The sequence below is a fragment of the Centroberyx affinis genome, unplaced genomic scaffold, assembly GCF_046629955.1.
Source record: "Centroberyx affinis isolate AG114_WGS23_722 - 3 ecotype Tasmania unplaced genomic scaffold, CSIRO-AGI_Caff_v1 ptg001083l_1, whole genome shotgun sequence".
NCBI lineage: Eukaryota > Metazoa > Chordata > Actinopteri > Beryciformes > Berycidae > Centroberyx > Centroberyx affinis.
The window spans coordinates 17,652-38,171 of NW_027279630.1; the positions used below are offsets into that span (position 1 = coordinate 17,652).

At 39.9% G+C, this 20,520-nt stretch overlaps 1 protein-coding gene across 3 annotated transcripts; it reads left to right on the forward strand.

Moving 5' to 3' along the window:
- The first annotated feature begins 2,025 nt into the window (after positions 1–2,025).
- Positions 2,026–19,934, forward strand: LOC139647475 (receptor-type tyrosine-protein phosphatase epsilon-like). Of its 3 annotated transcripts, XM_071523373.1 has the most exons (20): positions 2,026–2,142; positions 10,300–10,371; positions 10,553–10,649; positions 11,290–11,363; positions 11,817–11,953; positions 12,193–12,283; positions 12,437–12,513; positions 12,608–12,644; positions 12,762–12,859; positions 13,458–13,577; positions 14,772–14,935; positions 15,962–16,097; positions 16,374–16,523; positions 17,009–17,102; positions 17,472–17,548; positions 17,687–17,821; positions 18,078–18,203; positions 18,448–18,599; positions 19,592–19,727; positions 19,860–19,934. In XM_071523373.1, the coding sequence occupies exons 2-20, from the start codon at positions 10,305–10,307 to the stop codon at positions 19,932–19,934; spliced, it is 2,043 nt and encodes a 680-aa protein (XP_071379474.1). In that variant the 5' UTR covers positions 2,026–2,142; positions 10,300–10,304. The 3 variants fall into 3 exon arrangements, with proteins under 3 accessions (XP_071379474.1, XP_071379475.1, XP_071379476.1); XM_071523374.1 differs by lacking the exons at positions 2,026–2,142; positions 10,300–10,371; positions 10,553–10,649 and adding an exon at positions 11,098–11,129; XM_071523375.1 differs by lacking the exons at positions 2,026–2,142; positions 10,300–10,371; positions 10,553–10,649; ... (1 more) ...; positions 11,817–11,953; positions 12,193–12,283 and having other exon boundaries at positions 12,451–12,513; positions 14,775–14,935.
- Positions 19,935–20,520: the final 586 nt, after the last annotated feature.

The following is a 20,520-nucleotide window of genomic DNA, read 5'->3' on the forward strand; positions in this document are numbered from 1 at the left end:
TAATATTCTAAGTACATACACCTTTCTTCGTCAGGCATGCAAGCTGATTATCTTCATCATATCAGAAGATTAACTGATTAGGACACTTTCAGAAATCTTGTTGTTGTAGGTCTTCATCTAAGTGTTATAGAAAAACACAATCTTCCCTCTGTTGTTGCATTTTGCTTTAAGTATAGCATTTTCGTAGACATTGGTAGTGCTCTCATTAAGACAGTTATCCAAAGATGTGGATTTAGTCAACCTTAGTTAATTGTCCCCACTGTCGCAGAAATGATTTTAAAATCACAGAATCTTGAAACTATCAATTGCTTAAGACAGATATTTGCTTCAGTATGAGTGTGCATCTGGAAGATAAAGTCTTAGATAAAGAGTAGATAGCATCCCCACCATTGTGATCCCCACAATAGAGAAGTGATGTGACAGCTTTTCTCCAGTGATGACAAGAGTGCTTAGAAACATGTGGGTGATGCAGTGAGTCTCATTGCAGATAGGTTAATGTACAAATCAGAATATAGTAAATTGTTTTCAACATAGGTGTGGGCTGCATCTGGATGATACATGATAACCATATAGCTCAATGAAGACAGACCCATTTTTATTATTGTATGCATTGGAAAGTAACTTGCACCTGCTGCTGGAATCAGATAAATTGTAGAATGGTCCGTACACACTGTGTAACTTAAAGCCTAGTTTTTCAATGATCTCCAGTGGTTTATAGTACTTGGGTAAAAGGGGGTGTTTGTAAAGGCGATGATGTTTATGTTCAAATGCCATATACAGCATAAAGACAGAGCAAAGGCAGTGCAAATTAACAACATTTGGAAAAGCTCAGCACTGCTGCTACAGTATGGGAAAATAGGTGTTTTCTGCATACTTAGTTCATTCTCAGTGGCCAGTTTTCCTCAGCACATCTCAGACTGAGTGGGCTTGGCCAGCTGGGCCCAGTGACTGACTCACCTCTTCTCCTCTCCTCTGCTTGCTGCTCGGCTGTGTCGCAGTGGCCAAGTGTTAACAATATGGCTTTGTGTCTCACACCTGTGGGCAGAGGGACCCTGGGAGAGTGGGAGTGAGTGGGCGCTAAGAGGCATGCTTTCTTTCTCAGATTCAGCCGGGCCGATAGAATAACATCACAGTGAAGGCTTTGTGTAAATAGCGAAGAAATTATGGCGCTCTAATTCCAACATAATATGCAATGTTTTTTTTTTTGTGTTATGCTCGCATTCATGGACAGATCCAGTGCTGTATGCATGGAAAAACTCTAATTGGGAAATTGAGCAATGGGATTGGGATTGAACAATGTAACTGTTGTAACTGTTATTAAATTTGGTGATAATTCTTATTTAAATACTGTTTTGTTGAAAGCAAGATTTGAATGTGTGCAAACTCTTTATGCGTAACATGTTTGGAAAAACTGTGTTTGTGTAGAATTTGTTTTGCATGCTTGGAGATAAATAGCTTATTAATTCTTTGCTTCGCCACAGTGAGTAGGTTGCAAAAGGGATGTTTCTCACAGTGTAGAAGTTGCGGGAATGAGCGCTAAACACAGTACAAGAACACTACATGTACAATTATTGCACATCAAAACACACACATACACATACTCTCACCCACTTGATTAAATGTAGTGCAAAGTCCCTCTCTCAGACAGATTGTGCACAGATGCGGACTCCCACTCATTCCAGTCCCTTTTGTTATGTATTCAAGCCTTTCATGGGGATTTTTCCTTTTAGTCAGCCTTAAACAGTGAGTCAGGGAAAATCTGCCTTACTTGCTATGCAACAAAATCATGTGTAGTGCAGCCTTTTGGTTTGATTGAACTTTGTTTGATATGTATTCTAACTTGCTCAACTTTGCTTAATTTTCCAGGTGGTATCTGTTTATGAAGACCACATGATCCCACGTGCCATGATCCAAGTCTGAAGCTCTGACACACTTCAACAGAATCTCAGCCGCCGGAACCAGCAATAAACAATCTTCTCTCCATCCAGTACTGCTACCAAAAGCTCAGAGAGGATGTGAGTGGGAGCTGGACTGAGGGTAGAAAACCCCAATAAGTCCGACCAGGAAAGGAACTAGGAGTACATGGTTGCTATGGACCGACGAGTCAACTGATACCAGATCTCACTGGCTTTGCTTGGAAGTGTAAGTCTTTTATTAACCCTCCTGACCACAGTCCAGTTCGATTTCATTTCAGCTCAATCAATCCAGGGAATCAATTGAAACTCAATCCATTAATGGGAAATGATCCTGTATTCTCAGTGTCTCTCTTCTAGATGAGACTAATTGGATTTCATATCATTTCTCCTGATTGATTCTTTTGACCTTAACCATGCAGCAGACACAGTGATCAGAGGACAAGTAACCGGGATTTAAAAAATGACACTGTGAAGATACAGTAGCATGCCCTCTATCTGCTATCATTGTCTTGGAAAGGCTTTATGATGGCAGGGGTTGCAATAAAATGTTTTGGAATATGTGCTATGCTAGATACAAACCTCTCACCTAGACTCCTTCTAGACTGATGCATTTTGAAAGCTAGTTTTGTTGCAACTGTAGCTAACCCTCATATGTGAAATACTGCAAGCTGTATTTGAGGATATAATACACACTAACCCGACAGAGAAGCTTCATCCTTTTTACTGCCTCTGTGTGCTAAGGATGTCTTCCATTATGGCTGTTATCTCTGAACCCGGAATCCAGACATTTATCTCCTCCAGCCTCACTCCTCTCTCTTCTCATCTCATCTCCTCTCTCATCTTTCCTCTCCTCTCTGCTGCCTCACTTTACTGACATGTATTTGTGCCCTACTTCCATCCTTTTCCCCAGCACTTGACAACTGAAGTGGTGGCTGTTTCTGGTATTCTTTTTTTGCACTGCCTTTGTTCTTTCTCTCCTTGTAAACAAACAACTTTTTTTTTTTCTACGAGACATGTCATCCATCCTGTGCCAACCACAAAATGGATTTGTCTTTGAGGCTGTATTGATTTGTGAAGAACCTGAGACTTGAAAGGATACGACTATCTATTTGATATAATTTTTATTGTTTGAGATGCCACTATAAAAAGAACATTTGATACTTTTCTCCTAAAGCAAATTGTTATCCTGACATTATAGAATCTTTTAGAAATAATGAGATTAAAAACAACAAGTGCAAGTACTCAATATTGGAAATATCCATATTTGAACAGACAGGTTTTCTGGATACCTCATTGTAATTTCTAAACACATAGCCACACATACTTAACAATGTTATTTTCTATTATTCCAGACCATAATTCATAGGTCAATAAGCATATACAGTATCCTCTGGCAGATATCCATAAATGTCCTCCAGACAATGTCACAGATAGAACATGGTTGAATAATTTAGAAATCATGCATTTTTCAAATCAATGCTGATTCCACCACAGTAAGCTTTTAGCAGGGTCAGGTCAGACTCGACAGTGACAGCTTTTATATGTTTACATGCCATACATCATGTCCCACTAGCTACTGTGGTCAATGGCAATTAATCTACAGCACCATCTAGAATATAAATCTAACATGTAATGGAAGATTGTGGTGTGGGGATGCAATTGTGGATCCTTTGGTTAGATTGTGTGTAAGTGGGAGTGCATCATGAAAACAAAATCTCTGTAAGAGGTGTGGCAGTGATTCTCTTATGCTCTGTGCGTGTGTGTGTGTGTGTGTGTGTGTGTGTGTGTGTTAGACAGGAAAACACATTTGGTTTAAACCTTTTATTTTGATAAGATGACATAGCGATCAATGGTTTTGACGATGAATAGATCTGCTTTTATGCATAATTCTACACTACAGAAAATGAAAGCAGATCTAAGCAGGTGGCAGTTGGGGTTGAGATGGAGGCAGAGTCTTTGTGCATGCAGTAACACACAACAGCAGAATGCACACAGCAGATTGCATGGAGAGCAACAGACTGGGTTAGTACCAATGCAGTTTGATATTGTCCGCCCTATTCGGGGAGAATGTGTGTGACTGCTGATGTATAGTGAACCTTCTGTTGGGTGGACCAATGGACTGCAGCCTGCTAGATTTTCCTGACTGAACTTGCTCATTTCAATCAGGACAATTCACGTATTAGGTTTACAAATCCCAAAAAAAGCAGTCCATCAAAGAACCAAAATATAAAATATTAGGACAGCATCTCCTTGCTATTTCCTGACACTTAAGATGACCCACCCGATATCCCTGTAGCAAGGAGACAAAACACTGAAACATGGCGTTCCTAGATCAGATACTGGCCATAATAACATTACATAATACCTATTTTAACTGTGTGTATGGCAGCCATTTACACAGGAAGACCAATCAATATCCTACAGGATCAGACAGAGGTCATACTACCATTATGTGAGACCTGTCAGAGCTGTGTGTGCCTGGACCAGCTTGGTCAAGGGGCGTATTTACATAGTGACACAATTAACTATGTGTCCAGTAGACCAACTGTTGTTTTCTGAGTGACACAAAGTCCAAATTGATGAGAAAGCAAATGATGCCTCAGGATCAGGAATGGACATTCAAGCTTTAATGAATCAGAACCCAGCAACCGCCTGTGTATTTTTTATTTTTTTTTCCAAATATGCCAATCATCAGAGCAAAGGCAACCAATCCTGAAGGAATGAGTCATGTAGTGATTAGGAGGCAGTCCACATCGGAGACAGATCAGCTTGAGCTTGAAGGAGAACTAGGAGCTCATCATTGCGTTTTCCAGCATCAGCGAGGATCAAAGGGGAATTTTTGGGAGCGCAGATTGTCGGAGTAGCAGGTAACAGGACCTGGAAGACAGAGGATAAAAATCAGTGTTAGTTTGAGCAATGATAACCGAAGGACCCTTGCTTAATCTGTCTGTTTTTTTAATGTTTAATATCGACGCTAACTGCTGAGAACCCATAATAAACTCAGACATAAGAACATGCATGGGATTGAATGAGAGACTCACTATTAAATTCACTGTACTGTAGAAACACATAGAAAGCCATAAGGAAACAAACAAGGTGTCTGTATATAAACTGGAAAATCCAATGCCTGTTTTAAATGATGCACCAATATGTGAATTAATGGTAAGGTGAGGAGTTAACATTTTGAGGAAAAGACGTATAGATGGATTACTGAACAAGCTACTCAGTGAGGTCCTGGCTGTGAAGATGAAATTATTTGCCCGAAAATACTGTTTTGATGGAGGACAGCTGCAAATTATTGTATTGTATTAAACCAGTGGACTATGAAGGCACATACTAGGAATATGAACAAGAAAGGTGGCAACAGAGAAGACAGCACAGATATTTTAACTACCAATTTGCTATCCCTGACCTCATATAATGAGCTGCAGCAGTCAAATAAGATGATAGAGTAGGGGCTGATCTACTGTAGCTGTAGCTCAGTCTGATTGAAGGCTGGATAGACTGCGGTTTGGCTTTTGGGCAAAGGCAGCGTAGAGCATGGACCCCTTGAAATTTGGGATGGGACAGATGATGAATTCATCATTATGTATTTCCAACTTCAATGCCTAACCAATCTCTTAAATGGGACTGAAGTTTTGTTATCACAGTATACAGCAATACAGGTTCAGTCATGATTTCCCAACAAGATGCATGTGACAGCGATTGGTGAATTTGAAACAGTGCAGTAGATCTGATCTCCACTGGCAGGGTGATGATTTCATGTGGCCATTTACCTGCAAATCATAAAACTTCATGCATCAGTATAAAATGAGAGTCAAGTGTCGACCTTGCAGTAGTTATCATGGTTAAAGAAGGAAATGCCATTCCAGTCATTAAGCAGCTGAGCCCAGAAGTGCAACTCTGAGCAGCATCCTTCATCCAAACTATTAGATCATGCCAATTAGCCACCTAATAGACATACTGAGGAGTCAAGAGCAAATCTTTTTTGTTACAGTAGCTACAGGTAAAGAATGACACAATCACGTTGAAGTTAACTACCAAGTATGCAAACTAAAAATTCCAGAGAAGCAGCAGGCTAACATTTTTTTTTTTTTTTACCAGTGGGACCTGTCAAAGGAATATTAACATTTACTAACATTTCCTAACATTTTACCTCTAAAACTTAATTTAAGTTGTAAAGGCCGCATTAAACAGCATTCAAGGACTTTTGAGGCCTTCAATGTAGGTAATCAAATTCAAGACAATTTAAGATTTTTTCAGGACCTGCAGACATCAATGGTCCAAAAAACCTTGCTTGAGTCGCTAGTCATTTTTGATAAATGAATTTACTGGTGGGTGAAATTGCTAAATCTAGTGAACTCTACAAGTGGGCAACATTTGCTGTTTTTAGCCAAATAAGTGTCACAGTTGGAAATCCAGCCAGTTGAGGGGGCATCTGCTACTGTTTCTTCTGCTGAGCAAATTACCCGAAGTCGTGTTACTGACACGCTCCATCTGCTGGTCGGATGGCCACATTGCGGCAAAAGTCAAAAGATTCGAAGACGTGGTTTCCAGATTTATTTTTCAGTTTGTTGTTTTTTCACTTTGGCACAAGCAGAAAAGGCTTTGGCAGCTGCAAAAAAATCCCTGTAGAGGAAAAATCTTGATGCACCTTTGTGGAAAGGCTGTCTTATGTGTTCATAAGTCAATTGTTATTATATTTCTTCTTATTCTCATTTATATGGGTTTTCATCTGGCTTGCAATTAGATAAACAATAAACAATCGGCTTTCCACTCAGAGGTATGGCTGGGATTAATGTTCACCTGCCTATAGCCACCACTGTTATTTTAGTGAAGGTCAGTGTGAATCAGCACAGAAAGTCATTATGCAAATAGTTGATTTTACATATTCAGAAGTCCACATCATTTGTATGCTTAAACACATTTTCAGGACACACAGCAAGGTATATACATTATTTAACACAAGTGATGTTGAGCTCATTGAAAAGGAAGATATGACTACTGGTCACAGTGAGATTGTGTTGCAGAATCTTCCAGAAATGTTTCAGGGTTGCATGAAGTTAAAAACCTCTCAAATACCTTTTTACTTTTGTAGTTGGAAATGGAAAATACATAACAGCACCTTCTACTTTACAGTATGTAATTAATTAATGATAAAGATGAGTGAGCAGGCTACAAGTCTGCCAAAAGGAGAGGATATGTTTCTAGGGTAGGTGGTGCTATTTCTGATGGCACTTATCTCTGGGTGTCTTTTGCTAATTCAGGTTTTCATGTGAGAGCCAAGGTGAGGGAGATGGTAAAGTGAAGCGGAGTCCTTTTTAGGATGCTATGAGTCTTGGGATTTGAGAGCTTTATTCATCATTGAATTACCCAGGGATTTGCCATTGTGTTGAGTTATTTTTTCATGGGTTTCTGTAGCTGTCACACACTGCCACACATTATGATCTACAAGTCACTTCTGTACACCAACACAAAAGGAAAGCTTGTTGATTTTGAACAATGCATATTAGTGCACAAAATATTAACATTACCCTCAAGGTTCAACCGGCCTAGTTATGCATTCTAAATGTTAGCATGGATCATGCATGGATAAGATAATACGCTTCTGCTCTCCCATCTCAAGTGATGCAGCATAATTGAATTCACTGGGAACATTAATGACAAGCAGGTGGTGGAGGCTGAAGTATGACAATATTGTTAGTATCCGGTTAATACAGACAGAAAGGCAGGGCACCCTGGAATGAATAGTACAATAAGTAGCTGATGGGGATGTAATAGCCCATTATATTCTGGCATCTCAGGGCTTTTCATGGTCTAAATATTTACCAATATCCAAGGACTTTTGACTTTTGAGGCCTTGAGTCTAGGTGGTCAAAATCAAGACATTTTATGACCTTTTCAGGACCCATAAAAACCCAGAATTTGTTAACACATTAACATTTTCCCCCAAGTTAGCTAGATTTGCAGTTAGTCACTTTTGAAAAGCAAATACATTTTCTTAATCTAGGAACAAAACGGCCACGCTGGCAACATTTGCCGTTTAGCCAACCAACACCGTGGGACTTTCCGCCTACACAACCAATGAGACGTCTGCTGCCGTTTCTTCTTTAGTGAATTATCGAGTTGTGTTTTTAATGCCCTCCGCTGGTCGGATGGATGCATTGCACCAATCAAAAGATTATTATTATTTTATTTTATTTTTTTAAGATGCAAAGCAACTCATGGGCCTGTAAAGTAACTCACTCACTCACTCACAGTTAGCCTATCTGACCCCTAGTGTCCGTTAGGAGGCATGGCAATGTCTGCAGACAACACACTAAACCAGGATCATTCACTCTCCTCTCTGCAACATTGCTTAACTGTGATTGTTTTTCACTTTGACATTAAAGGAAAGGGCAAAAATAATCCTCTATTAGTTAAAAGTTAAAAATGACATTTCAGTCTAGACAACCTTCATCAGACCTATGCAGGAATAACCCTGCATCTTCTCTCAGTCTAGACCTGAATTATCCAAACTTTTTGGATTTATCGGGGCCACTTATATCCATTCGACGTACTCTACATATCAATTAAATTCTTGTTTTTTTGCTGGCTATATAAAGCTGCCTGCAGATGACAGACATACTATGGCCTCTGCAGTGACCCATACACACAGCATGCATTGCAGCATGAAGCTGTAGGAAGGGATTGTGTGTGAGTGAACGTGATTTGCCCAGTGGGGTAGCGTGGGGAACAGGTGTCGACACTGTCAGCTTGTTAACACTGGAGAGATATTTGGCTCCTTCAACACAGTGTGGCACATATGCAGCACATACCCTTTGGCTGTGGAACGTATGTGCAGGCATGCATGCATGTGAAGTGAGAAAAGGGGGAACAAAATGTGTCTCTGTGTGTGTGGTGTGTGTGCGTGCGTGCGTGTGCGTGCAGATGTATGTGTGCGTGTGTGCCTTTATCACGGGTGTTATGTTTACTGCACAGAGATGCTGTACTGTGCAATATCCAGAGCCCCTAATTTGTTGTCAAATAATAATTTATAAGCTGCAACATACATTTTGCTTTGAACATCAGCACATTGTCACAGCAGTATTATGTAGCTCCAGTTCCTACAAAAGCATTGGGAGTTATATTTATATGAAACCCCCCTAGGGTGGTGTGCAAAAAAAATCTCTCAAACATCACAAATTAGGCCCCTAGATGACCCATTTCCAGAAGAACTAAATTGACACAATGAATTATTCCATCCAATCTAGTGTCCTCTATAACGAGAAGGCGACGTAGAACAGAGGATAAATTAGAGCATTCAAATCTTGTTTCTCTCATTTATTCCATCAAAGCCACTTAGGCAGATTTGCCCTGTTTGCCCAATTTATTCTATGATTTCTTACCCTCTCATTAGGAGGATAGGAGAGAAAAGAGAGGAGACGGATGTGGGTTTGGAGAAATTGTCTGCTACATTTGGAGATAATAAGACACGAGGATAATGTGTCAGAATCGATTTAGTTCTGGTGTCATGAGGAACGTGACATATCCTTTTGGAAATACTCTCACAGAGCTCTGCCACAATTAAATCACTAATAGCTTCTAGCGAAAAAAGTAAAAGGGAAGAGTGAGAATGTGATTTAGAATAAAATAATGGTTCACTGTTAGAGAGAGTGAGAGAGACAGAGGGAGGGAGAGAAAGGCAGAGAGAGGCGAAGAGGAAAACAAGACCATCTGGTCTTCCTCATAAAGCCAACAATATAACCTATATACTTATACTAACACTCTGATTCTCTATCTAAGCCTGTTCATCAGTATCATTTTGCTTCTAAAAGAAAATCAAAATTATGCCCATTCGGATCACTGAAAAATCTGTGCAATGTTGAGTATCAATGTGGATGTCATTGTTTCTCCAGCTGACTCTTATTGTCACCAAGCAGGATGCTGTGCCATGCTGTGCAGTGTCATACATCAAAGATAGTATTGCAAAATGAGATGTCTTACATCTAACAAATATTATGTTGAGCTCATCTCCAGTGTCCAATTCAAAGACCACAGGGGATCTTGTTGCTGTCACCTATGAGATAATGCTTCCTTTTTGGTCCGATGTCTGGATATGAGGTTATTTGAGATGCTGCTCGTCTTTCAAATCAACATGACAGGACAAGGCTGCGGGCAGATTGCCCATAAGGAGTTGCACTGCCCAGTCAGACACACAGGCTGAATTCTCCAGCCTCATCAAGGCTGAGCTCTCCTTCACCAGGAGAGACATTTCTCATTGGTTTGGTGCCTTCTAGTGGAGTTTGTGAAGCATTACAGGACTTTGTCTGTTTTCTGTTGAGGAACAGTGAAATAATGTGATTTAAAATGGACATTGAACAATTTTTATTTTCATCCACAGTGACAATGGTGTTGTTTCTGATTGGGACCTCCATAGCCTTGAATAATTCTTCTCATGAGAACCAAACTGCAGGTAATTGTTGCAATGACCGAAGAACAATAATACTGCACATGACAAAGGAATAGATGTCTTTACAATTTGTTTTCCTGTGATGCTGAAATTATCAAAAAAATATCAAGAATTTGTTTAATGTTGTGTATTTTGGTGTGAGGTTAATATGGAACTAATATGGTCCACTGTGTCTTGTTTGCAGAAAACCCCACCCATCAGGGGGCTCATGTGCTGCCCTCAACACTGGTCATATCACTGCTTCTTATCATTATTGTCCTCCTGACAATCTACTGTCTAAGGTAAATACAACACACATACACACACACACACACACACACACACACACACACACACAACTCACTCTGTCTTAATGTGCATCTATCTCTCTCTCCCCATCTCTCTCTTTTTCTCTCCCTATCTTTCTTTCTCTCTTTCTCTCTCTCTCTCTCTCTCTCTCTCTCTATTCCTGTCTCTCTCTCTTCTCTCTCTGGCTATCTCTTAGAATGTGTGTGTGTGTGTGTGTGTGTGTGTGTGTGTGTGTGTGGTGGTGGTGGGGGGGGAGGGGGGGTTAGGGGTCAGTTGGGGTGGCTTGGGAACAGGCGGTGAACAGGGGGCTTATGGGTTAACAGCTGCACCTCAAGTAAGACAGCAAACAAACAGCTAGGTCAGATCAGGCGGTCGACACTCATTCACTGACCAACAAACTCAGACCTCGGGCTCGTCTTCCCGGCGAACACACCGCTTCTCATGAGAAGGAACAGCTTTGTCTCTCTCAAATGGTTGATATTGGTTTTGGTATTTGGTGTTTGCCTCCCTTGTGTGCTGAGCAGCTCTGTTCTAGAGTACGGGGTTATCTCATTTTTTTCTTTTAATACAGATAACTGGCCTTTATCCTCTCTGACTGTCTTGTTCGCTGTTTTCTTCTCTCGGTTTAATTAGGTTCAAAAACCACAGGAAAGCTCTAGTTACCTCGGTGGATAAGAAGATTCCAAATGGCTTCTTGGAAGAACAAGGTATTGTTTTGGTGTTAAAAAATATATATATAATACAACCACTGGTGCATGAAAATGTTGTAATGCAGTCTTTTGCTTTCATTTCTTTTTTATTTGAATTGTAAGTTTACACTGTCCTTTATGTGCTAGGAAACTTTCATGATCCTAACGCCAAGGTACTTTGAAATGTTTCTGTAGGCCTTTAACTTTCCGAGCACATAAGGAGCCATATAAACTTTCATTTCAAGTAAAAAAAAAAAATAAAAAAAGGAAAGGCCAAATTTGGAGCTGAGACAGTTTCATGCAGCAACAGCAGTATGTTTATGACTCAAGAAATCATTTCTGTCATGTACCCCCAAAAGTAGGAAATCTTAATGACCATCAGGCTTGTTTTTGCAGGTGCTATGAGAGCTTGTAATGTTCTCTATGGGGAAACGTTAGTATTCTGACCACCATATATTTCATCCCACACAGGAGAGCAGACAGTGGTCCTCCTCCCCAGATCTCCCTCTCCATCCAAGAGGTACTTCCCCATCCCTCTTGACTCTCTGGAGGACGAGTACCGGATACGCTCTGCAGACGACGGCAAGCTCTTCAGAGAAGAGTTCAATGTAGGTCTACTTGTGCCTCCACACACCTGAGCTAAGCATGAGTAATGGTTTATTTTTTGTGAACTATTTAGCAGCAGAGTATGTAGCTGTTTACAATCTAACTGTGACTGCGATGCTTGTCCAGCATGTATAGAACAAGTACCAAAAACTAGTCATAAAATGTTATGTTAGTACCGGATATGAATGTTTAATGAATGGCTTTATTTTTATCTTTTGGGGATTGGGTTCTCTCTTTATAGTCACTGCCATGTTACTACCACCATGGGTCCTTTGAGGAGGCGAGCAGAGAACACAACAGAGAGAAAAACAGATACCCGAACATTTTACCATGTGAGTGAAGATCTATATTCTGCAGCGGATAATATAAATGTAACCTTTGGACTTGGAATTTGAGTGATCAATAAAACTAACGGCAGGGCTGGAATGAAAATAAGAAGAAGCTTTATTCACAGGCGTTTGATCTTTTTCTTCTCTCTTCAACAGATGACCATTCAAGAGTGGTGTTAAATCATATGGATGGACATTTGTGTTCAGACTACGTAAATGCGTCTTACATCGATGTGAGTCATAATTGGAAATTGCAGGTTTTGTAGAGCTTTTCGCAGACATAGACTATGAGAAATTTGCACTAATACTTTGTTCTCTTTCACACAGGGTTATAAAGAGAAGAACAAATTCATTGCAGCTCAAGGTAAATGTAAATGTTAGCTTATTTCAGTTTTATGATTTTCCACAAGTAAACAATTAGGTTTCGGGCCATTTGTACATTATGTGTAACACTTTGGTGTTTTTCTTGATTCCCCTTCAGGCCCAAAGCTTGAGACAGTGGCTGACTTCTGGCGGATGATTTGGGAACAGAAGACAGCAACCATAGTAATGCTGACTAATCTGAAAGAAAGGAAGGAGGTAGGTTTGTCTTCCGTTATTCTCCTTCCATGTTAGATTCTACTGCCTCTACTAAGCAGGGCGGCGTCTAGTATGCACCTACACGATCTATATGGCTCTGATGTGCCATTACTTGAGCCCCTTTTGTCTTCTCCTGACCCAAAGTCATGGGCATAATTTATTTGACCCTTTCCCAACTGAGAATCTATATGAAGTGTCACCCAGCAGATTACTTAGCATCACATTAAATTTAGCCTCAAAGGGATGATCAATCGAGAGCCAAACTGGGTTTGATACTGCAGAACAGAGGCATTGGGGATCAATAAGGGAATAATTGTTGATAAGATCCTGAGAGGCTTCATGATAATTAGTTTGAGAATCCCATTAATGAGTTGAAACGTCACAGTGAAGATCTTATTGACTGACAGAGTAGCACACATTCCTCTTAATTGTCTGTGAATAGGATTGTGAAATACACACAACAAATACAATAAATGTAGCAATACAGCCGTTTCTAATATATCTTGTAATGATTATAAAGTGTCTTTAAAGTCATAGATGTGTTTTCTAATTAAAGAAGGATAACTGTTAACTGTTCCGATTCTTATTCTCTCACCAGGACAAATGTTATCAGTACTGGCCTGACCAAGGCTGTTGGATGTACGGAAATGTCAGAGTGGCGATGGAGGACTTTACCGTACTGGTAGACTACACCATTAGAAAATTCTGTGTACAATATGTAAGTAAAATATGTGACTCTATATATCATTATATATATAGCATTAATCATATATAGCATTAATCATATATAATATTCATTCTCAGCTCAAATCAGCCCAAATAGTAAAACGGCTTTATACTGTAGGTTTCTTAAAACACTTTTAAAAAGCATGTGTCATTTTCAAAACACCACTGTGTCTAATTAGGCGAAACATACAATAGACTGTGAGTTACTTTTCAGCACAACATAGTGAAGTCATATTTATAGAAACAAGCATACAGTACATTGTGCTGAAAAATAACTGAAGATATGTGTTGTCCCTAATCAGAGAAACAGTGTTTTCCATAATTTAAGATGAGATAAGATGAAACTGTAATGATCCCCTTGGGGAAATTGGGTCATTTTAACAGTAAATTGTAAAGATGAGTAAAGAAAAAATTAATATGAACAGAAAAAGAATATGGCAAATTCAGGTTATATACAGTGTACACAGCATACAAATTCAACACTAGAACATTGTAAGTACAATGTGTGAATGAAAATGTGGAAGAAAACAGATGTGAATTGACAGCAAATATACACAATGTGCAAAATGTGTATTGTATTCATATTAACACGTCTACAGAAGGCCATACATATGTATGTATTTCGTTTTTGTGATTTTGAGTGCCACGTTGGGTGAGATCTCAGTGTAATGCAAAGCCTTCAGATTGCAAAATTCACTTTGTTCCCTCTCCATTTGAACCCAGAGGGGTGCAGATATCCTCTCTGAATCTGTAGAAAGTGTTACTCTACTGTAGAAGCAGCACAGGCTAAGAGAATATGCTTTTACATCCAGCTCTCTGAGCACAGAACAGTCAGAAGTGTTCAGCAGAATGTAATTATATTTTCTTGTGGAAGCATTCATTAGACATGACTTATTCACACAGTATAATTAAATGATCACCTCCAGGGCAGAGAGCACATGCTAGACCAAGAAAGGCAAACCAGTACACAGTCACCTCTGCACAATAATTATATTCTGTGGTTTCACAAACAGCTAAATGGCCAAAAACACAGGTTTTAAGTTGATTTGGGGTTAATTTTCCTGCAGTTGCTAATTCTATTTGACTGCTATGGTACAGTAGCTGGACAACAAGTCGACTGACCGATTTTCTTTCCAGTTCCAGTATTAGTTTACAGGTTGGATTTGAGTGTGTCTGTGCTTCACAGCAGGCTAGCGATGGTCCCAGAGCACCCCGGCTGGTCACCCAGCTCCACTTCACCAGCTGGCCAGACTTTGGGGTGCCATTCTCGCCCATTGGCATGCTGAAATTCCTCAAGAAGGTCAAGACAGTCAACCCATCTTATGCCGGACCCATTGTTGTGCACTGCAGGTAAAAATGTGTGGGGGCAAGGATCTAGAGACAGCACAATAAACAAAGAGTACATTTCCAAAATTCTATATATTAATTTTGAAGAATAAATCCTTACCTGAATTTCATGAATTGATATTTCTAAAATACAGAGGATCCAGTCTTTAAAAGTAGTCTTTTTGATTTCCATGAGTTCCTGGCTATCATTCATAATTTAAGAGTCAGTTTTCAAATGATGAATATCCCATTTTGGAACAAAACAATGAGCAAAACTAAATTATGGTATGTAAAACAACAGTGTGTGACCTGTTATGTCAATAGCATGAAGATTTGGTTTTTGTGGAATGAGACAGAAAAGAGAGGTCAAAGGCTGACTGCTTTACTATAGGTTAAGGTAAAAATGTTTTAAAAAAAATTGATCGAATTTAAGATCATGGTATCTGAATCAAAGCATCAACAGTTTTTACTTTTTCCTCTTTACACTGTAATAGCATGCCTGGAATGTGCATTTGTTTGTCCGGTCAATCAGTGTAAAGCCTCACTAAGAAATCTGCAGCCGATTGTAGCAACTGCTGCAACAGGTGCTGAGGGAGAGGGACTGTTGTTCTGAATGGGGCCCATTGAAAAGGCTTCAACACCCCGCTGTGGAATCCTGGCCCTGCGCTCCCAGAGGTGCCGTCTGTTGAAATGACCCTTGTAAATCTATTAGGAGTGTTTTTGGGCTGCAGACATGAAGCAATTTTACACATGCTTAGGGCTGACCACAGTTGACATCTCTGTTGAGAAAGGAGGAATGAGATTGCAGCACATAACAGGAATGCAACAACTGGGCCTATTATTTCTATCAGGTCCCTTATTATATGTTTTATTCAAAAGATCTCTAAGCTGTACTATGTTAAGTGTTGAACACTAAGACAAAAAGAACGATCTCTGTGGACATTGTTCTCAGTGCTGATTAGAGTCATTACCGGATACATTTTGTTTCTTATCTACACTGCTGCTATTTCTAACAGAGAGGACCTTCTGCCTCCTGTGTGTTTTCTGCAGTGCCGGGGTGGGGAGGACTGGGACCTTCATTGTCATCGACGGCATGATCGACATGATGCACATGGAGCAGAGGGTGGATGTCTTTGGCTTTGTGACCAGAATACGAGAGCAGCGCTGTCAACTCATCCAGACAGATGTAAGTGCTGACCCCATCCGACCTGTTGTACCTTGGACTGACAGCTGAACTCAGTGTTCTGGCTGTGGTGTAAACAACTGAGGACGTCGAAAACAAACCCTGTCCATGATGTTAAAATGGACAGAGGAAATAGTTTGGCAAACTAAACCACTACTTCTTCTCCTTATTCTCCTTCTCCTTGTTCCTTCTTTTTCTGCTTCTTCTTCTGCTTCTTCTTCTTCCTTCCTTCCTTTCTGTCTTTTTCGCCGTTTCTCTCTATCTGTCTTCCCCCCTCAGATGCAGTACTCCTTCATCTACCAGGCTCTGCTGGAGTACTATCTGTACGGAGACACCGAGCTAGACGTGTGCTCTCTGGAGGGCCATCTGCAGAGGCTCCACAACACCAGGGCGCCCCACGACAGGCTGGGCCTGGAGGAGGAGTTCAGGGTACGAAAGAAAGAAACTCACTCTTAAACAATCCAGTCAGTTAAGGAGTCATCCCTCTCACCCTACACCCTGCATGGGTATATTTTCATAGAAGACTTGCCCAGGGTGCAGCTCTTGGCAGTAGTAACATAAATATCAATGCTTTGAATCATCTATAACTTTATAAAGTACTCCTATCTGCCACATTGAATTTACTGTAGCTTGGTGAAAATTTCTCATTTGCGCCCCTCGCAGTTCCCTACTCGCCGACTGGAATTTATCCCTTGTGCCTCTTCTTCTTCTCATCTTCTGCTCCACTAATAAGAAACCTCTTAAGATGTGTTTATGTCTAGCCTCGCCGTTGTTACTTTTCGCAATTGTTGAAGCATTGGCTGTTTAAGCGCTTCCAACTTTAAAATCACTGAGAGGCTTACCATTGCACAGTGCTGTACGGAGGAAAACAAACTTTATGATGATGTTAATCCGATCTTATTTGCTCCCATCAGAAGCTGACCAACGTACGCATAATGAAGGAGAACATGAGAACTGGGAACCTTCCTGCCAACATGAAGAAGAACCGGGTGCTTCAGATCATTCCGTGTAAGGAATACTCTGATACTCCGAACTGTTTCATAATACATCACATCCAAGTAACATCAAAGTACCACTGCGCTGTTGCTGCCTGAAGTACGCAGATATCTGGCTAAACAATTCCTGTCTGTGTCATGAATGACATTTGGATATGGCTTGTATCTCGACTTAAAGCCGCGAGTACAGTGAAAAAAAAATAATAATAAAGCCAACGTACAACTTTTTATAGTGGAAAATATTGACATGGCTCTGGCATATTCAGCTTTAATAACACAGTCAAAGTTTTACTTAGCTGTTTTTTTTCCATCAACCTTTTCAAACTTTTATTTTATTAGGAATCGGAATTACAAGGTTTTTTTTTCTTTCTTTCTTTCGCAGATGATTTCAACCGAGTAATACTCTCGGTGAAAAGAGGACAGGAGTTCACCGACTACATCAATGCTTCCTTCATTGATGTAAGCACTCCCTCCTGACCTCTTGTATAGATTTCCCATAGAAGTATATTCAAAGCTTATTGTTTCCTTTTAAAACAATGCAAAATATTATGTTGGTTGTACCCACAAGTGTTGTTTACTGGATGATCCTCCCTCCAGGGCTACAGGCAGAAGGACTATTTTATCGCGACCCAGGGCCCCCTGTCTCACACGGTGGAGGACTTCTGGAGGATGGTGTGGGAGTGGAGGTGTCATTCAATCGTTATGCTCACCGAACTCAAGGAGAGGGAGCAGGTAAAGCGTAGTGCTTTTGCAAAAGTACATACTGAAACATGGATTTGCTCATTTCAACTATTTCTTTATTTTGTTATGTCTTTGTTTTTTGTTGTATTTTTATGTTTCCGGAAATATAACAAGCCATATTCACAGTTTATATATATATATTTTCTCCTTTTCTACTGTTTTCATGGAGTGCAATGGGAATATCAAGCAAAAGTAGGATATCTGTCAGTCAAATGTAATGGTATTTCCATCTGACCTTTCCCACCAGGAAAAATGTTTCCAGTACTGGCCATCAGAGGGCAGTGTAACATTTGGAGATTACACTCTGGAGCTAACTGGAGATACACTGTGTGACACCTTCACTCTGAAAGACATGGTGCTCACCTACAGACCAGTGCGTAACGCTTCACATACAATATATAGCACTTAAATCTATAAATCTATAAAATTTACTTTAAATCTTTTAAATGTATATATTTGCCTTCCAATATTTCATTGAGCTGTCTTCACAGACAAACCCATTTATTTTATATAAGCTTTAGAAATTTTCATGATATCATCTTATTATCAAGTGCACCATTTCCAAAATACTCAGCTCAACTGCTTGAAAACAACAGCATATTCCCCCATGTCACCAGGAAAAACAGTCACAACATGTCCGGCACTTCCACTTCCACGGATGGCCTGAGATCGGAATACCAGCAGAGGGAAGAGGGATGATTGACATCATTGCTGCTGTGCAGAGGCAGCAGCAACAGTCTGGAAACCATCCCATAATTGTGCACTGCAGGTAAGGAACCAAGCACCGGAACCAAGAGGATCCAAGCACTGATGTGCATCTTTGGATATGAATTACCTATATCCTATAATGCACACCCAGTGCTTTTACCACAAAACATTATCAACAAAGTAGATCCATCACATACTTTTCAACCCCTTCCATTTCCACTGTACTTTTTCCAGTAACTGATCACTGGAATCCCACCAAACACAAAATGGTATTGGAAGGAATTTCAATTTAACCAGTAATTTTTTCTTTCCCGCAAATGCCTGTTACAATAAATTCTACATTTTGCCTCGGTAGACCCGGTGTTCTCTGCCTAAACCACTTATGTGATCCCTTATAAAGACTTAGTTGTGAAAGCTTTGATCAGAACCTAGCTTCAGGTGAAGTGATTCTATAGCAGCTCGGCCCTGTGGGATTGATCCAATCCACTGATTCACAGTCAATTAAAACCTCTCAAAGTGAAATCTCCTCCGACTCCCACTATGATTAATCTGATAAGATGAGCTAACGACAGGAAATGGTGTCATCACTCTCTTCTATTCCTTCATCACCACTTGTCTAAGAGGGGCTTTTTAAAGCTTTTTCTCTGCCCCTCGGGAATAGGGCTAACCCATTGCAATCCCCAACGTCTCTCTACACTTCTCCACATCGCACATCTCTCTCTCTCTCTCTCCCTCTGTCTCTCTCTCTCTCCATCACACCATCATTGTAAACATTGACTCAGTCAAACTCTGAGCCTCCAAACTGATTAGTGTTAGCGTTTGGATTAGCTTCTCTTTAAGTGAGGATGATTATTAGCACTATTACACAAAGGTCACCTTTTCTCCAGCTAACTTTTTCATTTAAATGAACTAAAAGGATGTGCTTCTAAGATTACAGGAATTTCATTGCAGCCCTATTGTTAAAGCCCTTATTCTTCTGCTGAGCCACAGACTCATCATCATTTTTTTAGTTTTTTTGTAATGTTGCTGATAGCTTTGTCCTTCATGTTTCAGTGCTGGTGCGGGTCGGACTGGCACCTTCATCGCCCTCAGTAACATTCTGGAGAGGGTGAAGGCTGAAGGCCTCCTGGATGTTTTTCAGACAGTCAAGAGTTTACGCATGCAGAGACCACACATGGTTCAGACTGTGGTGGGTAGAAAACACGATCATATCAAATGTATAGAGCAGATACTATGAGACTATTGAATAGTTTTAGAAGCATGGTAATCTACTGTACACATACATGCACTGTAACACTCTTCCTCTGCTTTTCCTTTTCAGGAGCAATATGACTTCTGCTACAGAGTGGTACAAGATTTTGTTGACATTTTCTCAGACTACGCCAATTTTAAATAATACCTGTCAGATACTGTACCATAAACGTCTGTCAAATTAACTTATGCAATTTTTTCTGAATGTTATTTTCTAAAGCAAGCTCTTTTTACATTTTGCACTCGATTACAGATCTAAAATTCATTGTAACATACTGTAATATAATTGAATACGTATTCTTTGCTCCGAGAGAATCTGTCTCTTTCAAGAATGTTTGTGTGAGTGTGATCTTCAAGTACTCCAATGTAAAATATACAAATTATTATAGTTAAGTCAATAGAGTGGTTGAGTTTTTGGATATGTAAAAAGCATAGCTTTATGTTTATTTGCATAAATCCACCAGTCTGAAGGTGAATGAAAAGTGTTTATTTAGGAAAAAAGTTAAATAATTGTATTCCAAGTTTATCTATATAAATTATGTATATATAGTATGTATTGCTCACTTCATACATATAATGAATCATAGCTATTTATGTGTTGTGGAGTACATGCATTCTCTTCTATTTATGCTTTATTTTGTTATTGACCACACAATGCCTTTGGTTTACATTGGTCTTGTCCTTTATGCTGCCCACTCAACATGGTTTTTGATTTCTCTGGAGACATTCAG